Source organism: Eubalaena glacialis, chromosome 1 (genome assembly GCF_028564815.1).
Source record: "Eubalaena glacialis isolate mEubGla1 chromosome 1, mEubGla1.1.hap2.+ XY, whole genome shotgun sequence".
NCBI lineage: Eukaryota > Metazoa > Chordata > Mammalia > Artiodactyla > Balaenidae > Eubalaena > Eubalaena glacialis.
This window is the reverse complement of record NC_083716.1, coordinates 166,339,697-166,363,761: the sequence shown is the minus strand read 5'-3', so window position 1 is coordinate 166,363,761 and position 24,065 is coordinate 166,339,697. Positions and strand designations below refer to the sequence as shown.

Genomic DNA, 24,065 nt, shown 5'->3' with positions numbered 1-24,065 from the left:
CCTGTGGGTTTGGACAAATGTATAATGACATGTATCCATCATTATAGCATCATACAGAGCATTTCACTGCCCTAAAAGTCCTCTGAGCTCCACCTATTCCTCTCTCTCCACCTCTGCAACCCCTGCCAACCACTGATTCTTTTACCGCCTCCATAGTTTTACCTTTTTCAGAATGTCATGTAGTTGGATTCATACAGTATATAGCCTTTTCATATTGGCTTCTTTCACTTAGTATTTTGCATTTAAGGTTCCTTCATGTCTCTTCATGGCTTAATAGTTCATTTCTTTTTAGTGCTGAGTAATGTTTCATTGTCTGGATGTACCACAGTTTATTTATCCATTCACCTACTGAAGGCCATCTTGATTGCTTCCAAGTTTTGGTAATTATGAATAAAGCTGCTATAAACATCCATGTGCAGGTTTTTGTGTAGATAAAAGTTTTCAACTCCTTTGGGTAAACACCAAGGATTGTGATTGCTGGATTGTATGGTAGAGTATGTTTAGTTTTGTTAGAAACTGCTAAGCTGTCTTCCAAAGCGGCTGTTCCGTTTTGCATTCCCACTAGCAATGTATGAGAGTTCCTAGCGTTCCACATCCTCACCAGCATGTGGTGTTATCAGTGTTCTGGATTTTGGCCATTCTTATAGGTATGTGGTGGTGTCTCATTGTTTTAATTTGCATTTCCCTGATGATGTATGATGTGGAGCATCTTTTCATGTGTTTATTTGCCATCTGTATATCTTTATTGAGGTGTCTTTAAGGTCTTTGGCCCATTTTTTATTTGGGCTGTTTGTTTTCTTATTGTTGAGTTTTCAGAGTTCTTGGTATATTTTGGATAACAGTCCTTTATCAGATATGTCTTTTGCATGTATTTTCTCCCAGTCTGTGGTTTGTCTTGTCATTCTTTTGACATTATCTTTCACAGAGCGGAAGTTTTAATTTTAATGGAGTCCAGCTTATTAATTATTTTTTTCATGGATCATGCCTCTAAAAAGTTATTGCCATACTCAGTGAGGTAATCTAGGTTTTCTCCTATGTTATCTAATAGGAGTTTTATAGTGTTGTGTTGTACATTTAGGTCTGTGATCTGTTAATTGAATAATTTTTATGAAGGGTATAAGGTCTGTGTCTAGATTTCTTTTTTTTTTTGCATGTGAACATCCCCTTTTTATACATATTTGATAATGTCCCTTGATTTTCTTGGAGTGCAACTTATACACACCATACCTTTCTTATAAACATAAATTTTAAAAATTCAATATAATTTGCTATCTGAAATGAAGAGAAAATTCTCTGAAAATAATATGTAATTAAATATGTCATATAATTAAAATAGTATGTATAGACAAATGTAATATAATCTAGTGTAGTTGGGCATGAGTATACTAGAAGATGTAATGAAGTAACAAATGTTTGTATAAAAATATATACCTATACATACACACACACATATAATAATCTTTGATGTCTTAGAAAACAGAAAACATATTGGTACTAGTGTATTGTATCAGTGACTTAATTATCACAAGTGATCTTGCCTGCAGTGCTTGAATTTTCTGACTTGGTAAACAAATTTTGGTAGAATCCCAACAAAACAGAGAACTGTTTGTCCCTTGATTTACACAGTGGTTGTATTTTGAGAAAATTTCGTATACGTTAAGACAGTATAAGACATACTTTGTATTTTTATGTATAAAAGAGTTAAGTATTAGGTTCAATTAATTATACAGAGGTTTTCATGTAAATGAATGCTTAGTGGGTGGGCCAGTGAGAACCTGAAGGGGCACAGGGTAACTCGTAGTTGTGTGGGATCACACAGGCATTTTAGGGCCTAACTCATTCTCACTATCCTCCCTTCTCCCCATTTGCAAAAAGCTACTTAGGGATGGCACTGCCTCTGTGGAGTCCACAAGAGATAATCAAGAGAAAAAGAAAATAAAAATTGCCTATAATTCCCTGCACTTACATGTAATTGCTTTTAGCATGTTGGTGTAAATCTTTCTAGATGTGTAAACAAACTCTTATTTTACTGTGCATTGAGCAATTTGCACTTTATTTTATAAGGGTTGCTCCATGAGGAGTGGTGCTTACGGTGTGAATCTCAGCCTTGTTGTGATCAGATGGGCCAGTAAGACTAATCCCCCTCTTACAGGCTCTTGGGGGTACAGATCAGTTTTATACACTTGATAAGTTTCCAAGGAGGCATATAATATAAGTTAATGTAGCCAACACTGTGGAAAAATCAGTGCTTGATATACTAGAAATCTATTTTGTTATATATTAGGTGTATAATTTTTGATCTGTTCCTCCCTCCTTCCCATGTTCATTGACATGTATTATAGTCAGGGGGCCACTAGCCACATATTGAGCACTCAAAGTGCAGCTGATACAAGCCGAGATATGCTTTAAGTGTAAAGTACACACTGGGCTTTGAAGACAATAAAAAATGTGAATTTTATCTGTTCCTTTTTACTACTATGAAAATTTACAATTATATGAAGCAGCTTACATTAAGTTTCTATTAAAAAATGCTATCGTCAACCACTTTAGGTATCCATAGTCTATATTCTTCTCTAAGCAGTGTTGTTTGATACAGTCCAATAATATTGCAATCATTTTAATTAGTGCCAAAAAGATATGAAATAAGGATCCTGCGTGGCAAGTTTAAAGGAGTGGGAGGTGTTTAACCAGAAGAGAGGTTGGGTCCTAGGTTGAAAGAATTACTAAGAAGAAATGGGCTGGGAATATTTGGTGGGTTAATAGTAGTTCTCATCTGAGGGGTTAATTTTATCCCCCAAGGGACACTTGACAATGTCTGGAGACATAATAGGCAAGTTGCTAGGATTTTTCCTCTTTTTAGTTGCTACATAATATGATCAGTAAAAAAATAAATAAATAAAGAATGTTGTGAAATGAAGTCCCTCCAAATTCTGTGTGCTTCCCTAGGTACGGTAGCAGTTCTGTGTGGTCGGACAACCCTTCAGGTTTCCTGTGCTGTCCTGGTGGACTCTTGGTGTGGGCACGATAGAAAAAAAAAAAGAGTGGAAGAGAAATTGAGGTGGAAATGTAATATGAATAGAGAAGAAGTGGAGAAAGAATGGGGAAAGAGGAGGTGAAAAAGGCATTTATGGAACAATGTTAGCAACCCAGCCATTGGTTGTTTTTTCCTGCTTTAAGCTCTTAAGCTGCCCAAAGGATCCAGCAAATGACCTCTTAATGCCAGAGTGAAGATCTGTAATGAAACAAGTTAGTCTGGCTGAAATGGAAATGGATGCCACTAAGGTTTTGCTATTGAATATAACACCAGCACTAGGATGTTTACAGATATGGAAAAGAACACATCATCCTTTCGTTGTGATAGCTTTTTTTTTTTTAAAAAACAATATCCAGTGAGTGCTACAACCTAGAGTACTCTGATCTTAACAGCGGTGGCCTTAGTCTTGTCTTCCCTCAATGACTCAACTCCTAGTTAACTATCAATAGCATATTCTGTGAAAAGACTCTTTGTTTTTGCATATTTACTAGAAAAATTTTTTTTAAAAAACCACTGAGAACTAATTGTAATATACTCAACATTAGTCATAAAGCAAATGTCAAGTACAAAATACTTAACCAAAAGAGGTAAATAATAGGGAAAATAACTAAAAACTTTATATTAGCCTCATAGATTGTCTAGTGCAGGGCTTTAGACTACCAAGTTTTTTGTTTGTTTTTTTGTTTTAATTTATTTATTTATTATTTTGGCTGCGTTGGGTCTTCATTGCTGCGCACGGGCTTTCTCTAGTTGGGGCAAGCAGGGGCTACTCTTCCTTGTGGTGCGCGGGCTTCTCATTGTGGTGGCTTCTCTTGTTGCAGAGCACAGGCTCTAGGTGCACGGGCTTCAGTAGTTGTGGCACGTGGGCTCTAGAGCTCAGGCTCAGTAGTTGTGGCGCACGGGCTTAGTTGCTCCGCGGCATGTGGGATCTTCCTGGACCAGGGCTCGAACCCGTGTCCCCTGCATTGGCCAATGGGTTCTTAACCACTGCGCCACCAGGGAAGCCCTAGACTACCAAGTTTAAAAGGAAACAGACCCAGGTTTCATGTTTGCAGAGCAGCTATGGCACCTTATTAATTGGGCTTCAATGGCTCTAATGGCATTCTTGGTGCATAAATAAGAAAGTCATAGAGATTTTGTTCTAATATATTTTGTTGGGTATTTTACTCCTCTTAGTCTATTAAAAACAAACAAAAAACCAGAAAGCTTCTTTCCCTTTGTCTCCCCAATTACTCCCAGATGTCTTTTAAATATTGATTAGATACATGTTAACATGTCAAATAAGAAGTCCCAAAGAGTACTTTTGGCAGAGTTTGACTAGTATGAGTGTACTTTAGAACATTTCTCAATTTCTGTGGAATTCTAAATGCTCTGGGGCCAAAAAGACCCAGTAAGTTTGGAAAATACTGCTTACTAGAACTACCTCTTTGATGATTTATAGGTAATATTTATTGAGTGGTTAATATGTGCCCAATGTTGGGCTGTTTTATGTTCGTTATTTCCCATAATCCTCATCATTACCCTAATGAGATAGGTTAGTGGGGATGTGCTTTTGAACTGGTTAAAACTCTTGCTTAAGATTATACAGCCAACAAAAGGTGTGTTATACTTTGAGGATTGGTATTCAAGAGTTTCAGTCATTATCAGTTTTCTTCAGAATTTTGTATTTTTTGGTACACTAAATTAGCTACATCCACATTCATATTACATCTGGTACATCTAGAATCCAGCTCAATCCAGTCCGTTTGAGAGGCTGAGGTGAGAGCTTCCAGTAGCAAATGATGAATCCCTTTTACCTGGGTTTGTGTTTTTTATTTCTCTCTCATACCAATATTCATTTTTCATGTTCATTATATATACAACTCCAGCTGCAGGAAGATTTTTATTTGCTCTCACAGAGAAGAGCACTTGAGCCCTAATTACCCGTATATCCTTCCTTTTCCTTCCCATTAATAGGACTAATCATGCTCTAATACTGCTATTATGCCACCCGGGAGAAGTCCATTTTTGTTCCAGAACCTGCTTGTTTGGTTTTACCTTTGTCCCTGTGAGCATTTGCAGGGACGACCATGGCACAAATAACTTAAAGTGGAATACTGCTTCTTCAAAAATATTTCAAAGCTAAGATGACCCACATTTTATTAAATTTGCAAGCCATAGTTAGATTTTATTGCAGCAAGGAAGGCTGGACTTTTGCAGAGTTTCGTTGCAAGAGATTTTGGCCTGTCTTAGAGAAGATTGCTAAGTACTAAATTATTTTCTGGGTTGACTTGATTTTAGTATTTCCAAAGCCATCACTACTCAGACTTTCCAGCTCAATTACCCAATGAGAGAAGGAAGGAGATCACTTCAATAGACTTTTTGTTAGGGTCCACAAAGGTGCCCCTCTTTGCCACTGGGGGTGAAGAATAGAATAAGCCTTTCTTTGAATTTCTCATTATTGAGAATTCAGGAAGTTCGTGAAGGGGTGAATGAATGTAAGAGAAATGTCTCAGTATTAAATTTGTTGCTCTCATTTCTCATTACTATAATTTATCCCTTTTGTTCAGAATCAAATCTTTTTCATTGACACATCATCATGTGAGAGATTTGTTGGGGAGAGAGATGAGATGTACTGAGCTATTGGCCACTATGAGGACCTAAAATGTAAACATCAGGTGAAGCTGTACACTTTTAAGATACTGCTTCTTTATTGTCACATTTTCTCACCTAACAGAATGAGTATATTATTGATGCAAGGTGAGCTGTGACAAAGCTTCCTTTCAGCTTTTCCTTTCTGGGGAATGTTTGTTTCAGCTGTGGGTAGTTAAACTAAAGCCACATCCAATTTTTTTTTTCCCAGTGAACATTATAAAATGTTCATATTCAATGCATTTATATGAGAGGAGTTAGTGGTAGGGTGTGGAGAGGACTCTAAAAATTCAATCAGAGTCAAATATTGAACGGATGGGGAAAACAAATCCAAGGCCCTAGCTCATTAAATGGTTTCCTTGTGGTCAACAGTGAGTGGGCAGTGCAGCTTCTGTTTTATAAAGATCGGTCTCAAGGGGGAGAGGGTGGATGCCATCTCCTCTTTATGGAAAAACTGGTGAAGCAGGAGATTTGTAGGGATGGCATGTGTGCTACTTTTGCTCTTGAAAAGTAAACACCAAGGAAAACAAAACATTTAAAAATTAATTTGTAGACTCAAGACGTAGAAAACAAACTTATGGTTACCAAAGGGGAAAGGGGGTGAGGGAGGGATAAATTAGGAGTGTGGGATTAGCAGATACAAACTACTATATATAAAATAGATAAACAACAAGGTCCTACTGTATAGCACAGGGAAATATATTCAATATCCTATAATAAACCATAATGGAAAAAGAATATGAAAAAGAATATGATGTATGTATAACTGAATCACTTTGCTGGATACCGGAAACTAACACAACATTGTAAATCAACTATACTTCAATAAAAAATTTTTAAAATTAATTTGTAATTCCCAAACATTACCAACTGTCCTCCAGAACTTCCCTCTGTAGCCCAGCATGACCTCAGGCAAGCTTCCATAGATAATGGTTATATGAAATAGTCATAATTACTCAGAACTCATGTCGATTCCAAGATAGTGTAAGACACAGGGCAGGGCAGCCTTCAAAATTTTCACTGTGACTCACAGTAAGAAACATTTTAGAGTTAGACCCAGTGCATCTACATTTAGAAACATTTTGGAGTATGACCCGCGTGCATCTGAAAAGAAAATTTCATGAAAGAGTGATTACTCTTACTATGCTAATGTACTCCTGCTTCTTCTCTTTTTTATTCTATTCAGTTTTATTTCATTTAGAAAGAAAGAAAGAAACCTTGTCTTGAACCACTAAATCAATTTCGCTACCCACAAATGGGTCATAACCCACAGTTTAAGAAAGACACCTCCAGTCTGCTCCCAAGAGCTCGCTGCCAGGAAGTCCTGGCTGCCCTCAGGTGAAAGCTCTGACAGCTAACCCAGATAGTCTCCAGCAAAGCTGGCCCAGACCTTTTAAAAATTTATTTATTTATTTATATATTTATTTTTACGACTTCATGTAGCCTGACCATCCTCTCTCTGCAAGCCAGTGATTTGACAGGAAGAGGGAAGTTTACATATGTGCCTTCTCAGCCGTGGTCATAACACTGGAACAGCTGCTGCCTGATTCTAATCAGCTGAATCCGAGCTCTGCAGAGCTGGGTGTTTCCTAGATCCACGGTAATGCTGCATCTAATTCTTTGTTATGGGTTAGAGGGGAACATGGACTTTCTGAGGATATGTATATTTGGGGCATGTGGGAAGGAGAGAAGGAATAAGAGGCAGAATGAGAAATTCCTCTTGGAAGGGGGTGGTGAAATTCACCTTAAAGCAAGAACAAAAACCTCTGCTTATATATATATTTTTAATTTACTTATTTATTTATTTATTTTTGGCTGTGTTGGGTCTTCGTTTCTGTGCGAGGGCTTTCTCTAGTTGTGGCGAGCGGGGGCCACTCTTCATCGCGGTGCGCGGGCCTCTCACTATCGTGGCCTCTCTTGTTGAGCAGCACAGGCTCCAGACGCGCAGGCTCAGTAGTTGTGGCTCACGGGCCTAGTCGCTCCGCGGCATGTGGGATCTTCCCAGACCAGGGCTCGAACCCGCGTCCCCTGCATTGGCAGGCAGATTCTCAACCACTGCGCCACCAGGGAAGCCCCCATCTGCTTATATTTTTTATTCAAACGGTGATTTGGAGCAGGGAGTAGCCTCTTTTATTTATTATTTGCTGCATTTGTTTACCTTCTGAATTCTGGTATTTACACTAAGCCAATATAAATGAAAAAAAAAAATCACACCCATTCGGTAAAGCTATAAGGAATAGATAGAGAAAGGAAAAAAAACCCAACAGTCCAGTTTAAACTTTGGCTCCTGTGATGTATGTAATGCTGCAGGATGCCGTGCAGAGTTACACAGTGTTTATCTTTAACATTATGTCCTAGTTCATATGCTTCATGCTGTCAGTTTTGCAAAAGGTTAGGGTAATTTTTGATAATTCAATGGTGTTGCTAATCAGAGTGTCTTCTGAAAGGAAGGCTCTTGGCCATGCATAGGAATCAAGCCTTTCTCAGGAGAGAGACAGAGTCAGACACCATCGTGAGCTGCCTTCTTCCTTTTTACTGTGTTTCTGTATGTGGGTTACCTCAGCTCTCAAGAGCCGCTACCGCAGAGCCATGCTTAGCAGTAACAGGGTGGTGGTGAGCAGTCAGCCATGCAAAGCGAGACCTAGGGTGAGAGAGGCCAGGACCTGGTGGTGGTGTTTTCTCTCTAGTGTCTAAGACAGTGCCTGGCATGTATTTGGTGCTCAGTGAATATTTGACAAATGAATGAATAAATAATTATCATAATACAAAAAAGGTAATAAGAGACCCAGGAACTGATCTGGGCTGGGGACAGGGTAAGAAAGCACACCATCCTTTCAAAGAATTTATTCCAAGTTCGGGAAAAGAGAATCAGTGATAAGACAATCTTACATTCTTTCAGTTGATAAATTACCATGAGCACACGGGGTAGGCACTGGTGATATCAACATACCTAGAAGGGTTTTTGCTGTCAAAGAGTCACAGTCTAGTTGGAGGAGACAAAGGTTACAGCACAGCACTAGGGGTGTTGGCCGGAAGGGCCTTCATGGCACACCAGGCTGGGACTGGGGACAGGCAGGGTTTGGGAGGATGAACAGGCATTAGACCAGCAAAGGAAGGACTGAGAAGGACTTTTTAGGCAGGGGAAGGGCCAAGCCCAGAGAAGTGGGGGGATACAGGTCACCACCCGGGTGGTCCAGCATGGCCAGAGCAGCCTCCAGAAGGCATTCGGGTTGAGATTTGAGGCCCCATGAGCCTGGCAGGGCCTTGTGCATGAGGCGTTTGTCTTCGATCCTGAGGGCAGTGAGAACTATTGAAAGATTAATTAGATGCACTTTGTGTGCTTTGAAAGAATTTTGGGGTAGAAGTGGATCGCAGGCTACAGCAAGATTAGAGGTGAAGGGACGGGAAAAACTAGTCCTCCTGCAGGGTCGGGGCAGACAGGCCCACATGCTGCCTTTTCAAAGGCATCCCAACTATAGCAACTTGATGGTGGCCAACAAAACAAAAACAGAACAAAAACAAAACCCTTAGTTCCAAGAGAAGACCTTTGTTGCAGGTAGCTCACAAATAATAACAGCAGCAGCGAACGACAATAATCCAATACTAATTTCCGTTATGAAAACACAAGGCTGAGCTGCTGACTTTCCTAGCAACTTTTGCAAGACATTTAAATCCCTCTAGCTGGTCCTTTGTTCCTGTGTTGCCATGGAGTGTCAATAAGCCCAGCTCAGAATAACCCGGGCAGTGACATGAGAGGTGCAGCTTGCTCGCTGGCATGGTGGCTGGCCAGGTTGCGCTGTTTTCATAGCCCCCGTCCTGGGAAGAGGACTGGGCAGCTGGTTGCCCGGGCAGCTGTGAAAGGTGCATGTCTCCTGGCTGCCCGGAGTTTGAAAGGCAACCAAAACTTGCCTGCCTACTGAGCATGTGCAGCTCGCGTCTGAGCAGATAGCAACTGAAAATAGCCCACTGCACACCTGTCCCTTGTACACCAGCCCCTGGCCGACGGCCATTTGGGACAGTGTGGGCTCCCTGGGTGGATAGGTGAGGGGCTGAGCGGATTTCAGGGGTTCTTAAGAAGATCCTGGGAACTTTGGCCCTGGCATAAAAGGAAACGAAAAAGCAGCAGGCTCCTCTGAGCAGTTCCAGTGGGCACTTCTGTGGTTAGTGGGTGGCCACCGTGCTTGCATATGCCCAGTATGTGTTGAAGACGCCATACCGTTCTCTGTGCTCAGCCAAACTGGGGTCCGACAAACAGACTGAGAGGTATACGTTTTCTCTTGGAGGGAAAGGCTTTCCTCAAACACTCCTAGACGGTAGCCATCGTGGTGTGCCATGCCTCAGTTTTGGAGAGGGGAGGCGTTGAGTTAAAACTATTTTGTTTGATTTTCTACCTGCTCTCTAATCCCCAGTGACTGTCAATAGATCACTTCTACAAGGTGCCTCTTTGCTAGATTATTCTTTCTCAGCAGTCCAAATGTGGGCACAGAACAGAATCAACATGTTAGGAGCTGTCTGTTTCCCTTTGGGACTCTTTCCACGTCCTTCCGGGCTTTCATCTCTGCTGCGGGCTTGCCATCGTTGGGCAGGCTTGGCACGCCGATGTGGATGGAAGCAGGCTCTGGAAGGAAATACTTCTGAAATGACTGGTGGTACTCAAGCTACTATTTAAAAGTGACCCTTCTTAGAGTCTTGGGTTATCTTTAGGCCGTCAGTGCTCTACAGCCACAGGAGCCAAAAGGGAGTCTGTGGAAACTCTGGCCTGTTGCTCTCGCCTTGCTTTGTGTTTAGATTTCTTGCTCCTCAGCCAGTGGCCTCGTGACACGTCTCAGATTTAGCTGCCTTTCTTCTGCCAAGGTCCAAGATTATTGTGGAAGCTGGGAATGGTGTGCTGTGCCACAGAGACGGGGGCGTGGGGGGAGGGCATGTGTGTTTAAAAAGCCAGTTCTGGCTCACAGCATTCTGAAGAAAGTCTTTCTGTTTCTACCTTGAGTGTAGGCACCTGGAGCCTTTCTGTGGGCTCCGGGGTGAAAAAGAATAAGCTCAAAATGACCTACACTCAACTGTCTTACGGTGACTGTAGGATCTTTAGTCTAGGATGAGGAAGCCAATCTTAAGCGTGTTGAATTTGGGAGTTAATGAATTCTTGTGAACCATATTAATTAGACTGATGGGGTAAAGAAGATAGGCAAGACAAAGATCAAGTTATAAAGGCTGGAATACAGATGCACAAGGCGTGATTCATGGGACTGAAGACATGGGATTCCTTCTTTCTTTGACCTTTCATGGAGATCTGGACCCGGTAGGACCTTGGGACATGACTGGGAAATTGGGAGATAGGGAAGCAGCAATATCAGAGGCTTGGGCTCTGCCCTAGTTTTTCACCCTTGGATATCTTGATCTCTTTGGCTTCATTTGGGCTGGAAAGAAAATAGTCTAGAAATTACCTTGTTCCCTCTGCGCTCTTCTCTGGGATGGGGCAGGGTAGGGAGCTAGAGAGGAAGAATTTAGCAGAATTTAACTAATTCTAGACATTTTCGCCTTGAGCTCTGGGTGCCACGGTGCCTAGAGGCTGGCATTCTAAGGCTGTCGTTAACAAATTGGAGCCGTGCCCATCTTTTGAAGGGTTTATCTCTGTGATTTGAAAGCTTCCGGAAAGGGTGTGGGGATGTGGTGGCGGCTGGCGGAGGGTAAGCAGAGCAAAGGTTGGCAGCCTTGGAGGTTCTGTCCCTGATTCCCAGAGAAAAAGGTCGCGCAGGGCAGTGGAGGAGAAACAGAAGTGCGAGCTGGGCCTTCTCTGCTGTGCGTTCCCGTGTAGAGCCCTCGTTTAGGGTGTCCTGTGAAACCAGAATTTTCAGTGCAGAGCCTGGGTAGGAAACCCTTGCTGGAGCAGCTGTGCACTCCCCAGATACCCCAGGAGGAGGGGGAGACAACCAGAAAGAGTCAGGAACACCTTTTCCCAGACTGTGATCGGAGCTTCTAGCCTAAGACATGCTGTAGATGGTACCACATCACTGGCTCTCCTGAATCTGAACAAGGAATGACTTCTCTGAAATGTTTATAATTCCTCAGCTTTCTTCCGCTTCTTCAGTCTGTGGTCCTCTCTGTTACTCTCCCAACAAGTAGAGCTTCACTCAGATGCAAGAATTGTCAGTACTATGTGGGGTGGGCTGCGGTGGGGTGCTTTTCATTAGGCCTCGTAATCATGTTTCTCTGAAGCGACGATTCAAGAAGTTTGAAGGCAAAATGAAGAAAGGGGTCCTTATTTCCCCCCTGATGAAGGAGTCGCTTCACAGACATGGCACATGTGTTAAAGCTAAGTCTTTGCTATGTTCAGGGAATCATAAAAAGCATGGAAGAGACAGAGCAGCATCGTCTTACGTCATACCCCACAGTGCTCTTTAACTTGTTAGTCATTTAAACACAGACTGAGTTTTTGGCTTTGAAATAGAAGGTGAGACTGCTGCAATCGGCTTAACTTACAGGGATTATTTCAGAGACCAGGAGTCAGCCCAGCCACAAAATAAACAGATGGAATTCTTTTTTTTTTTTTTTCCCCTCTCAGCTTCAGCAGTTCAAATGCAGGGTGACTTAGGAATCCTTATCACCTTCAGCAAAGCAAGAAGGGGAAAATGATGTAATTCACTCTTCCTCACTCCCTGCTGAAAATGCCATTGTTTTCACTGATAGGAGAAAAAGGGCAGCAGAGACCAGGGGCCTCTTTTTCCCTGCTGAGCAGGCAAGTCCTGCAGGACCTCCCTAAACTGGCTGAAGCCAAGGCGCTCGTTGTGTTTTGGTCATGCTCATCACCGTAGCATCATAGTAGCCAAAAGTCCTCAAATCAGTCATCCAAGGAAGGACCTCCCATAAAAGCCTTGCTGTTCTATTGCTGTATTAAATTATGCCTTGATTTTGGAAGTCTTGCATTTTACCTCTTTCTTCCAACACACAAACAAGCAAACACAAAACCTACCACACCACAGAAAGTACTAATTTTCCACACTTGTAAGCCTGAGGAGGTGAGCAGGTGTGACGCTGTGGCGAGCTCCTGTAGGGAGAAGGGGTTTGCACAGACACGCTGGCTCGGTGACTAAGCCTTGCCTGAAGATCTCTGCTGACATTTAAAGACTTTATAGGCTCAGTCTTCTCTGAAAACCAGCATCATGTCTCTTCCCACCTCTAAATCCTGTCTGTGAAGAGAAAATTCATTCTGAAACAAACGTTCATCAGGCTTGTCCTCCTGCCAAGTGCTGAGGCAGCTGTGGGGAGCATAACAGGCTCAGTGAGCAAAGCAGGCTCAGTTCCTTCCCTCACGGGGCTCACAGTCTGCAGGGAGGACTCGGGCGGTCAGCAGCCGTGCAGACACACGTATGTGAGTGCAGACAGGTGGCTCCTGCTTTACGTTTGGGTGTGTGAACAAACACTTCTCTGAGGAGGTAACAGGTGAGGTGAGATCTGAGGGGAAGATGGGCACACTGGGTGGATGGGGGCGTCGGCAGGGAGGGAGCCGAGCATCCCACGTGGAGGGAATTCCACACCTAACAGACCTGAGCTCCTGAAGCAGGAGGAGCCCTTCCCAGAACTGAGGGGATCTGAGGGGAAGCTGAAGAGGCAGAAAGCAGGTCAACCAGGGCTTTTGTAGGCCGGGGTGACCACTGTGTCTCCCTTTTTTTTTGGCAGCTTGCGCAGCTTGACGGATCTTACTTCCCTGACCAGGGATTGAACCTGGGCCACGGCAGTGAAAGCATCGAGTCCTAACCACTGGACTGTCAGGGAATTCTCTGTATCTCCTTTTTTAGGGTCATGGAATCAAGCTTGTTCATCTGAGTGGGGGTGAGTCTGGTCAGCTCAGTGAGGGAACACTGGAGGAAGAACACATCTGGAGTGGAGGCATCATGAGTTCAAAATCGTGGAAACCCTACCGTCATTTTTTGTTGTCATTATTCTAATTTGTATGTGATCCTATTCAAATGCCTCTATTCTCTCTCTTAACTCCTGGAACATATTTGCTTCTTGGCTTTTACAGCTTTACCAAGTATCAATTTCTCTGATCAGGAAAAAAAAAAAAATTTGGTTTCTCTAAGTGGATGTTTTATTATAATGAGAGCATTTAGGTACTTGGGTGTCTTTTATTTCTGGGTGTATAGCCTGCCTTCTTGCCAGGCCATCAAATGCCCTTCACTAGGCATTCCGGACAGACCTTTGTGTTTCCGTCTTAGGAGCAGGCTTGCTGGCAGTGATACCTGGCATTGCAAAACCCTTCCGTAAGCCTTTGTTTAATGCCAGAGATCTCAAATGCTTTCAGATTCTGGAGAGGTGCCACACTGCACTCTCGGATTAGGAGCTGATGGAAGGACTCCCATATCTATGAGCCTAATATAAGCTGTCATTTCAAATGAATGAATCGTTTATACTGTTGGAAAGAGTCCAGGGATGTTTGGGGTTCCTTTTTTAGCCTGTAAAGTTCTGAGCTATTGGACTTTTATAGCAGTAGTCTAAAAACTGCCTATTATTTGTGATGCTTTGAGTTGAGCCTACAAGAGATTCAGCCTGTTTCTTTTGCTGACTCCTGGGATCATGGCTACAGGCTGGTTGACTTGGACCATTTTCTCATTTGTCTTTTCTGTCAAGGACTTTAGTGGGAAATATGGGGTTTTGTTCACCATTTAGAATGATAATCAGTTTAAATGCCTTAGAGTATTCTGGAGTGCACGACTGGGCAGGTGGGCGGGAGAGCATGGAGAGCCGTTTGTAGCTTGCGCCCAGATTGCTCCAGTCCCACTTAAGACATCAATGCGGGTACTCTTACTACGAGGCACGAGATTATCCCAAACTGTGGACAGTCTTAAAAAGTCCTCGATGCTCTTTGCTCTGCCTCTTCCTCTGCCAGTTTAGGATTAGGCTGTGAGAGTAGGGGTGTCCAGATGGTGAGCGCGTGAGTATCGCCCAGAACAAGAAAAATCTTTTAAAAGTTTTGGCTGCGGTGAACCCTTGGGATTCCGAGCCTGTACCTCTGGCTGCGGAGCCAGCCCTGGCTCCTTCCAGGTGGTGCCGAGGACTCCCTGCTGCTCCCAGCCAGAGGCGGGCTGCGAGTGTGTTCACACGGGCCTGGTTCTGGGGTTGCAGAGGGCACAGGGTGCCAGCCAGGCCACTGAGTCCTGCCGGGAGGTGCCTTTAGAACAGACAGTGTGGGTGAGCTCCGCACACGGGGAATACCTCTGGCTTGATGTTTCAGTTACTGCATTATTTAAATGAGTGTCAATTAGGTAGAGTAGACTGGCTGCCTTCTGCCAGGGCACTTCCTAGTTATTAGCACAGGCAAGTGTAAAATGCTTCATATCAGATGCGGTGCTTCCTGGCTGGACTGTTGAAAATCAGTCACAGAAGGTGATTATCCTTCCTCGGCGTTCCCTGATGTGTAGAGTATTTATATCCTGGTCTGAGAGATTAGAGGTCCACAGACCCTTCCTTGGGGCCCTAAAAAAGCTTTGTGATAATTCTCACACCTCCCCGACCCACCAGGCTACCCCAAATAAGATATCACAGGCCCACACATGCTATGGTTATTCCTAAATTTTAACAAGACCAAAACAGTGAGTCATAGGCATTTGGGGGGCCTGCCGTGTTCCTTAGACTTGTGGATATTAAGATCTGAAAATGTTACTACCTTGCTTTTAACCTGCTTTGTTGAATTAGTAATCCTAGCTTAGAAAATCCTTTTGGCATCTCTTCGACTAATCCACTCTGTCGGATGAAATTGCCAAAGTGGCGTTTAACTGAAGTGTGTGCATACGTGCAGACATGTGCATGGGTGTATGGGGTCATTCTCGTGAATTTAGGGTCTTCATTTATATCTGGCTATATATAAAAGAATTGATTCACGAAGTGCTCTGCTAATCAGTTATATGGGAATATACAAATTCGAGAAGATTAAATGTTGGTGAAAAGCAAAATAGGAAGCGAAGTTGTTGAAGGTTTTGTACTTTCCCATTTGCTAACTGCTGAACTGGGCTTATGGTCCCTCCATAGCAGGGATTGAGTTAATTATTACATATTATTGAGCTGTCTTTCTTCCTCTTTTTCCCTTTTTCCTGATTGTGGTGGGGAAGATATGAAAACCTTGGTTTTCGACTTAGTTTATGACCCCACAGGATAAGATCTGATTAAGATCTATACCTCATTATGCCTGGATGCACTGCAGAGTTGCCTGTAGTGGGTTGAATCTTACTAAAGATGGTATTTACTTGAGGCTGCTCAATTCTGGCAAAATTCTCTAGGCTACAGTTTAAACATCTGTCAGACAGTCCCCACATCCTTTCAAAAGCTAGAGACCTTGGAAAGGCAGTAGGCCTCTTGCACCTGTGCACCTAGAGTTCAGTTTGGGCTGGAGCTTTAAGAGCAGAGTTCACTCTGAGGGCACACCAGGGAAATTATTATTGTTGTTATTTTATTTTTTATTTTTTATTTTTGTAATTGACAATTTTTTATTTGAACCACAGAGTGTCATTAATTCTTTGGTACCCTGGACCATCCATTCCCATAGGATCAGTGATGAGTGAACCCTGTATGGTCTACAGTTACTGTTTGCTGTTGTTCCTGGGGGACCGTAGGTGCAGCGAGTGAGTGATTCATACTCCTCAATTCATTATCAGCCTGTGATCAGCTCCTCTCCTATATTATTCTCACTTTACCCCTTCATCCTAACACTAACCCCACCTCCCCAACCCAGCATCAATAGGTACAACCTCCTTAATGTGTTAAGTATGTATTTTTGGATATCAATGACCTTTAAAAATTATTTAGGGTTTTGAAATACATGTTTGTGTTTCAAATTTACATAAATTGCCTTATTGCCCAGTTTTTTAAAATTTATTTATTTATTTATTTATGGCTGTGTTGGGTCTTCGTTTCTGTGCGAAGGCTTTCTCTAGTTGCGGCAAGTGGGGGCCAGTCTTCATCGCGGTGCGCGGGCCTCTCACTATCGCGGCCTCTCTTGTTGCGGAGCACAGGCTCCAGACGCGCAGGCTCAGTAATTGTGGCTCACGGGCCTAGTTGCTCCGCGGCATGTGGGATCTTCCCAGACCAGGGCTCGAACCCGCGTCCCCTGCATTGGCAGGCAGATTCTCAACCACTGCGCCACCAGGGAAGCCCCCGCAGTTTTTGAATATAGTCTTTTTAATTCACTGCTGTGATCACAAACCAATATGACACCACTAACTCTGCCCCTCACCCCACCCATCCATTTCCCTCCAAAGAATCATCACCTGTTGGGCAGCACAGTTGGCAACTCTCAGCCCAGCTTTGTGCCATTTGAGAGTGGCAAGCATGTCTAGACTCCCTAGAAATATTATCTTTCAACTTGCTTTTGGCAAGTGTAAACTTTTTGCTGGATTATGTCAACAGATATATATGTTTCTCATCCTCATAGAAATAGATTGGTGCTGGACTTTCTCTTGGCTTTCTCTAGGCAGGGAGAAATAAAGACTGTCCCTTGGCTCATTAAAGTTATTGCTCATTAAAAATGTCTGCGGGCTCTTGATCCTCGGGGGTGAGTCTGGTGACATACATACACTGTCAGCGGCTATTTTGGATTTTCTGCTTTCGGGCATGTCTTTGCTCTTGGATGAGCCCCTTGTGGTTTTCAAAAGACCTAGCAAGTCAATTATAAATAGAAGGCTTGTGTCTGTGTGTCTGCATGCCCTTACTCTGTGGGACAAGGCACCCACATTACAGTGGGCAGTGAACTATTTTTCGCTCCTTTGAAGAGGGAAGAAGAAAGATGAAGAATGCTTTTTCTCTTTTTGAGATAACCCACACCTCTACACACACCCACACAAATCTGTGTAAATGAACTTGACATTTTCAAAGACCTTACCTTAAGGTCTCCTCTTGAAAGCACAGCCATCCAACCTGTTATTTTAAGAAAGAAGCAGTTCTCTCACAGACCTGCTACAGAGGGTTCAGGGATTAGCAGGCAGCCTGTCTGTGCTGTAGACCTTCGGAGGGAGTTTTGAAAGCTGACTCTCTTTATATGAACAGTGCTTTGGTGAAAGTGGTCTCATCAAGCTAATCAGTGGCCTCTAGGACTTGGCTGTTTACATTCTGTCTTCACCTTCCTTCCCCACTGGTGGAAACTGTTCGGACCAGCAAGTCTGAACTAATTATTCTAACAAAGGAGGGGAAAAGAAAGAGTGATTTGAAAGATGAAACTGCAAATGAGTGTTTTCAGAAAGAGGCAATTAGGAGGTCTGGTTAGGTGTGATTCACTGATGATGCATCTTGCACCTTGGACCCACCTGTGTGGGCTATTCCTTTGGTCCCACTTGTTACCTTACTGTTCAAACATTGTTTTATTCCCTTTGTCTTTTTGTGCCCTCATCCTCAATAATTGGTGCCAACTTGTTTCTGCCAGTTGAAAATGTTTAAGCAGTGTTTAATCTTGTAATTAATGTAAAAACTTCAGTATTCTACTACTGAAAAATTAATCTAGACATTTAGCTGAAAATATTGATAATATGGATATGTAAGTATAGACTGTGCATCCTTGTGAACTCTTACAATACTGATGTATTTCTGAAGCAGACAGGTGACGGCAGCAATGTCAGCAATCCTGTATTAGTAGTTGATGGAGGTTCGTGTGGAGCTAACGGGAGCTGGTATTAACAGATGCCATATATTTAGGAGCCTTTTTTTAAAACACAAAATAAAGGTGATGAGCATTATGTTCCGGTAAAACATTTTATTTTGGTTCAAGAATCGGGATGTGAGAGCCCATCAGACCAGAGATACCATGAAAACCACAGTGGGAGAAGTTCATTTTCAGAAACCTGTGGACAGATGATAACCATTCTTTGGCCTAGTACAGGATATAAAAGAGTACCCAGCTTGTATAAACACATTCATATCTTGAGAAGTGATTATTATTTGGTGGTTGGTCAGCTGAGAGTTACAAAATAACAGAAATATGGAAATCACGGCCAGTGGTGATACTTCACCTGACTTCGGTTAACGTGTTTGTAATGGTCTTGGAGAGACCGTATCTTTCCCCTAGTGGGGTTAAAACCCATGTGGTGATTTTTTTGTTTTCCTTCCTCTCTTCCCTTTGCAGATGAGAAGCCCAAGGTTAACCCCAGACTTTACATGTGTGTGTGTGAAGGCCTCTCCTGTGGAAATGAGGACCACTGTGAAGGCCAGCAGTGCTTTTCCTCGCTGAGCATAAACGATGGCTTCCACGTCTACCAGAAAGGCTGCTTCCAGGTCTATGAGCAGGGGAAGATGACCTGTAAGACCCCGCCGTCACCTGGCCAAGCTGTGGAGTGCTGCCAAGGGGACTGGTGTAACAGGAACATCACGGCCCAGCTGCCCACTAAAGGTTCCCGTGGACTTTCCTATTTCTAGATCAAGGGTTTTTGCTAGTATTGTCCTGATTCTGTGTGGGTTAAAGATGTAAGTAGCCACAAGGCTTTCCTCCTGCTCTTCCAACAGTGGGTGACAAGGGAAGTCCCTCTGGTGAGGAGGAGAAAGGCGTGGCCTTTTGGAATCTACAAGGAGGATGGATGTTTTCGGGAAAGTGAGCAAGGTGATGTCTACCTTGGGGGTGGCTTGGCTGACCAGATCTCTCTTGGTGGTCATGAGCAGGTGAACAGCTCCTGACATCCTTTTCTGAAAGGAGCTGTGATGTCATAGTTTCTGAAACAGTTCTGCTTCGTAAATGCTCATCTCTATGTTGAGCATGTAGGGAGGAAAGTGGAACATAAGACTCTGATGTCTGAGTGGAATACCTTTCCTTCTTTACGAGGAAGGAGACAACCTGTATCTGATGCCCAGCAATCTGTCACCGAAACTCGAAGCTGGGTGAGATTTCACGTCAACCTTGTAGTTTATGTGGAATCTTCTCCGTTTTATAGTCAATATGGATTTCAGTCCTCCTCTGAAACTGTTTCCTCATAAAATGAGCCCTAAATTGCTATCTCAGAGTCCCTACAAACATGAATGTACCTTGGTCTTTGTAGACTCAGTCCAAGCCAAATTTACTCTCTTAATATATAGTACATTTTTTTTTTAAATCATAATTTTTTTTTTAATGATGAAAGCTTTTATTTATTTATTTATTTTTTGGCTGTGTTGGGTCTTCGTTTCTGTGCGAGGGCTTTCTCTAGTTGCGGCGAGCGGGGGCCACTCTTCATCGCGGTGCGCGGGCCTCTCACTATCGCGGCCTCTCTTGTTGCGGAGCACAGGCTCCAGTCGCGCAGGCTACATTTTTAATAGACATACTTAATCAATTTTGCACTCACAAAAGAAGAAATAAACGGTAGGAGGGGCTACTAAGAGCATCCACGGCCAGAAATGTCAGCCAGAAAGGGAGGAGACAGAAAAATGTAAAAAATTGATACAAGATCATGTTACATAATTCATAATTTTTGAAGTTATGGTGAGGACCTTAAGGCATATAGAAAAGGTTAAAGTCTGATAAGCAAATAGGGTTGAATAATAAAAGAGATTTTTTAATAAAAAGAGATGTTTTTATAAGTGAGATCAAGTATTTAATGGTTAAACCTAAAAGGGTACTTGATGGGTTAAATTCTTAAACCTTGTGAGTTAAATTTTTATTAATAGAATGGATGGACCATGAAGAAAATGTCTGCATTCACGTAAAAATTATATCTGTGGTGTGAAAAGTTTCTAATCTGCAGAACACTCTGCCAGATTAGAGTTGTAACACAGAATTTATTTTCTTTACTTAAGGAATTTCTGATTTAATTAGGGAGGCACAATATTCATAATTTAATGCTGTACCTAATTAGCTTTACACTTTATCATACAAGTGACATGTGCCAAGTTGTTGATTAATTTGGATTTGGAAAGTTAAAAGAAAGTTATAAAGGAAGTTCGGCTTGAGATTGGATGGCTGAAGAGGCCAGGGACGTGGAAAGAGTAAGGCATACGTGGGGAAGAACAGGGCTTGGTGACATGATGTCAGGAAAGCGTCTGAAATTCAGAGGTGATTATTGCCTTGGGATCTTTTAATTATGGACCTTCACTATGCAACTGAGAAACTTTGATTTAACTCATTAGGCAAAGTGAATATTTGCTCGAGTGACATGTGAGTATTCGAGTGAATGCACAGATGTTTGAATGGGTATGTAATAATGTCTGAGCCAGAGAGTGAATGAGTGATTAGGTGAGTGAGTGAATCAATGATAGAACGTTTTGAGTGAGTGAATGAATGCTGAATAAGCGAGTTAGAGAACAGGTGAATGAATAGGTTCCTAGGCAGAAATCATGATGTAAAAATAGCAATGAGAATTCAGCAGTGGACATCCAAGATACATTGAAGAGAGAGACCACAGATTGGATAATTTGGTCTTAACTCAGATACCACTTTCTCACAGGAATATTACAGTATAGTGTCTGTCTGTAAGGGCTTGATGGTAAAACATCCTTACAGATCAAATCCAGGTTAATAAGGATAGTATCAGAGATTTGTATAGTACTTTATATTTTAAAAACACTTTTCACATAGATGCATTAATAAATTGGTTCTCAGTGGAATTTTTTCAAACTCCTATTGTGTCTAAATGAATAATGGTTAAATGACTGGGGTGTTGGCCAGGTATTAGGAAGTCTTTTAGTTTCAACACTTTGTGACTTATGAGACTATGTGGTCAGGATCAGGAGCGAGCTGCTTGTTAAGCATTGGTTATGCTAAATAATAAGTAAACAATGATCCTTACAGCCAATTACCCTTCTCTCTCCCATCTCCAGGGAAGTCGTTTCCTGGAACACAGAATTTCCACTTGGAGGTTGGCCTCATCATTCTGTCTGTAGTGTTCGCAGTCTGCCTTCTAGCCTGCCTGCTGGGAGTTGCTCTCCGAAAATTTAAAAGGCGCAACCAAGAACGCCTCAACCCCAGAGATGTGGAGTATGGCACCATCGAAGGGCTCATCACCACCAATGTCGGAGACAGCACGTTAGCAGTGAGTTTGTGGCCCCAGGGGACCCCAAGCATAACAAAGATGGCTGAAGATGCTTTCTTATTTCAAGCACGAAATGCGAACCAGTAACTGGTGACTGGATAGTGGGTGCACACATGCTGCTGGTCACTTACGTCTTAAGCAAGTATATGCCGGCACCCCTGTGTGAGTTTAGTCTCCCCTACATGAGAACATTTATTTTAGACAGACATTTACATTAAATGAGGGAGTGGATTTATTTTAGTCGATTCTTGGTAGTTATTTTTCTTTTGGGAGTAAGGGGACAGGGACAGACAATGGTTGCCTATAATTTTGATGGTGGGGGAGGGCTTGGAATTTATGGTACTCAGTTACTCTATTTTTAAGCAGTAAAAGTGCTTTCAAAAAAAGCACCTTTTGCTTATATTAAAAATCACTTTGCCTTCTAGATTATTTCAGCACCCTGTAATTTAAGACTTTTAAAACCTGACATCCAAAAAAGCCACTATTAAATTTTTCGTGCTCCTGTGCCGCCCCCTTGTGGACTGCACTCATTTGGTTAAACCAGTGCTGTCCAATAGCAATAGATGTGCGTGCGGCACATCTGTAATTTAAAATGTTCTAGTAGCCATCTTAAAAAAAGTTAAAAAAACCTCACAGGTGATATAAATTTTAAGAATATACTTAACCTAACATATATAATTATTATCATTTCAACATATAATTAAAGAATTATTAATGAGATATTTTGCATCTTTTTTTTTAAACTAAATTTTCAAAATCTGTATATTTTATACGTACAGCACATATCGGTTCAGATCAGCCACATTTCACTGTCTCAGTGTCAACGTGTGGCTAGCAGCTACCCTAGCAGAGGGTTTGGAACCATTGTATTTGTATGTTTTAAAGTTACTCTTTTGCACATTTTAAAATGACGAAATCGCATTAAAAAGCGACTGTCTTCCTTTTTTCACTTTTTAAAATTGTTTGTCAAGTGTTAATTTTAAAGCACCTTTAAACTTTTAAGTGAGAAAAGGGATTGCATGCTATTGAATAGGTTACCATCAAGTGCCGAAAGGAAAAGTAATAACATTCTATAGGGGTACTGTGCTGAGCAGGATGCCCCCCTTAAAAAAGGTGAAGATTTGTGTTAGAAAGATGTTAAAGTCATGCCAGTACTAAATCGAGACTCTCCTTGTTATTGACTGATGAATTGAAAGATGGTCAAGGTGGTAGCTTTTAATGTGATTCAGTGTTATTTAATGCCATCACGTAAGATCATCTGTATTAAGTCTTGTTCTGCTAGACGACAAACTTAAAAGTGTCTGGGAGTTCTGCAGTTAAGCCTTTTTGCTGGAGAAGGCTTGCCCTCACGTGTCTGGGAGTTCTGCAGTTAAGCGTTTTTGCTGGAGAAGACTTGCCCTCACCAGTCTTTGTAGCTCAGGTGCTACACCTGGACTACTGCCCTTGGCGAGTTATTAAAACATTTGATGGTGGCTGATACAGGCTGGGGAATATCCCATCCTACTGCCTTCCCCATCACTGGACCACAGTCAAGTGTACTTTTTTGTATGAAAAAAAAGGGGAAGGAACCTTGTTTAGCTTCCTTTTACCTACCTATTTAATTGTGCTACAGTGAAACTGGGAAAAGAGGAGATAAGTACATTTCATTCAAAAAGTAGAAAAATATAGTTTTTCTTTAGAAGTGTACTTAGAAGTTTGTTTCAAGTTTTCAGGCAAATTAAATGAGTTCATTGAGTTAGGAGCAAGGACGATACAAGGCTGAATCTTGACAAAACTTTAGCAGTAGTCAGAACTTTGTTCCTCAGAACTGCTAACATAACTAATCACATTGGGCACTGATAGGAACCTCTAGTGTAAATTATTATTTAAATGGCTTCTATAATTTTGAAAGCAGAATGCTTTCAAATATGCTAAAATAGTCTTCTCAACTCAACCGTTTTAGATGACAGTATATCACAATATAATGACACAGTAAACAACACTGTTTAAAACAAGTTGTCATTATTGGTCTACCTACTTGCTTATTTAAGTGATATTCTCATTTATGTGACTCAGCAACGAGCACCTTACTAAACAGCTCTCCTACACTGAAAAAGAAGTCTTGGGATCCAAGAGTTGAAGTAGATGTTTGTTAGTCTTTGGTCGATTCCGCCCGCCCTTAAGTCTATGAACTAGGTTTAGAACCAGGATTGTACATTATGAAAAAATGACACATTAGTTTTATAGTAATTTCAGAATTATTCTCTCAAAAAAATTAAATGAATAAAGAGAAAAATGAACAGCAAAAGAGGGAGATGTGAAACTCTACTTCATCTACATTCAGTTTCTTGTTGAATATCCATTTTGCGGCTTTTAAGGATTCTAAATTCCTTCCTTTAGATGTTCAGATTTTGGTAATTTTGCTGATCAACAGTACTTCACAGTGG

General features: G+C 42.0%; 1 protein-coding gene across 3 annotated transcripts in view; it reads left to right on the top strand.

The window, feature by feature from the left end:
• ACVR1 (activin A receptor type 1) overlaps positions 1-24,065 on the top strand; it is a 124,911-nt gene that overhangs the window by 69,870 nt on the left and 30,976 nt on the right. For 2 of the 3 annotated variants that reach the window (XM_061183987.1, XM_061183996.1), the window contains 2 exons: positions 18,771-19,034; positions 21,428-21,639. In XM_061183987.1, coding sequence (XP_061039970.1) covers positions 18,771-19,034; positions 21,428-21,639 — 476 coding nt within the window. Of the gene's footprint in view, positions 1-7,190; positions 7,266-18,770; positions 19,035-21,427; positions 21,640-24,065 lie in introns of those variants that run through there. The other variant, XM_061184003.1, reaches the window with a different exon arrangement.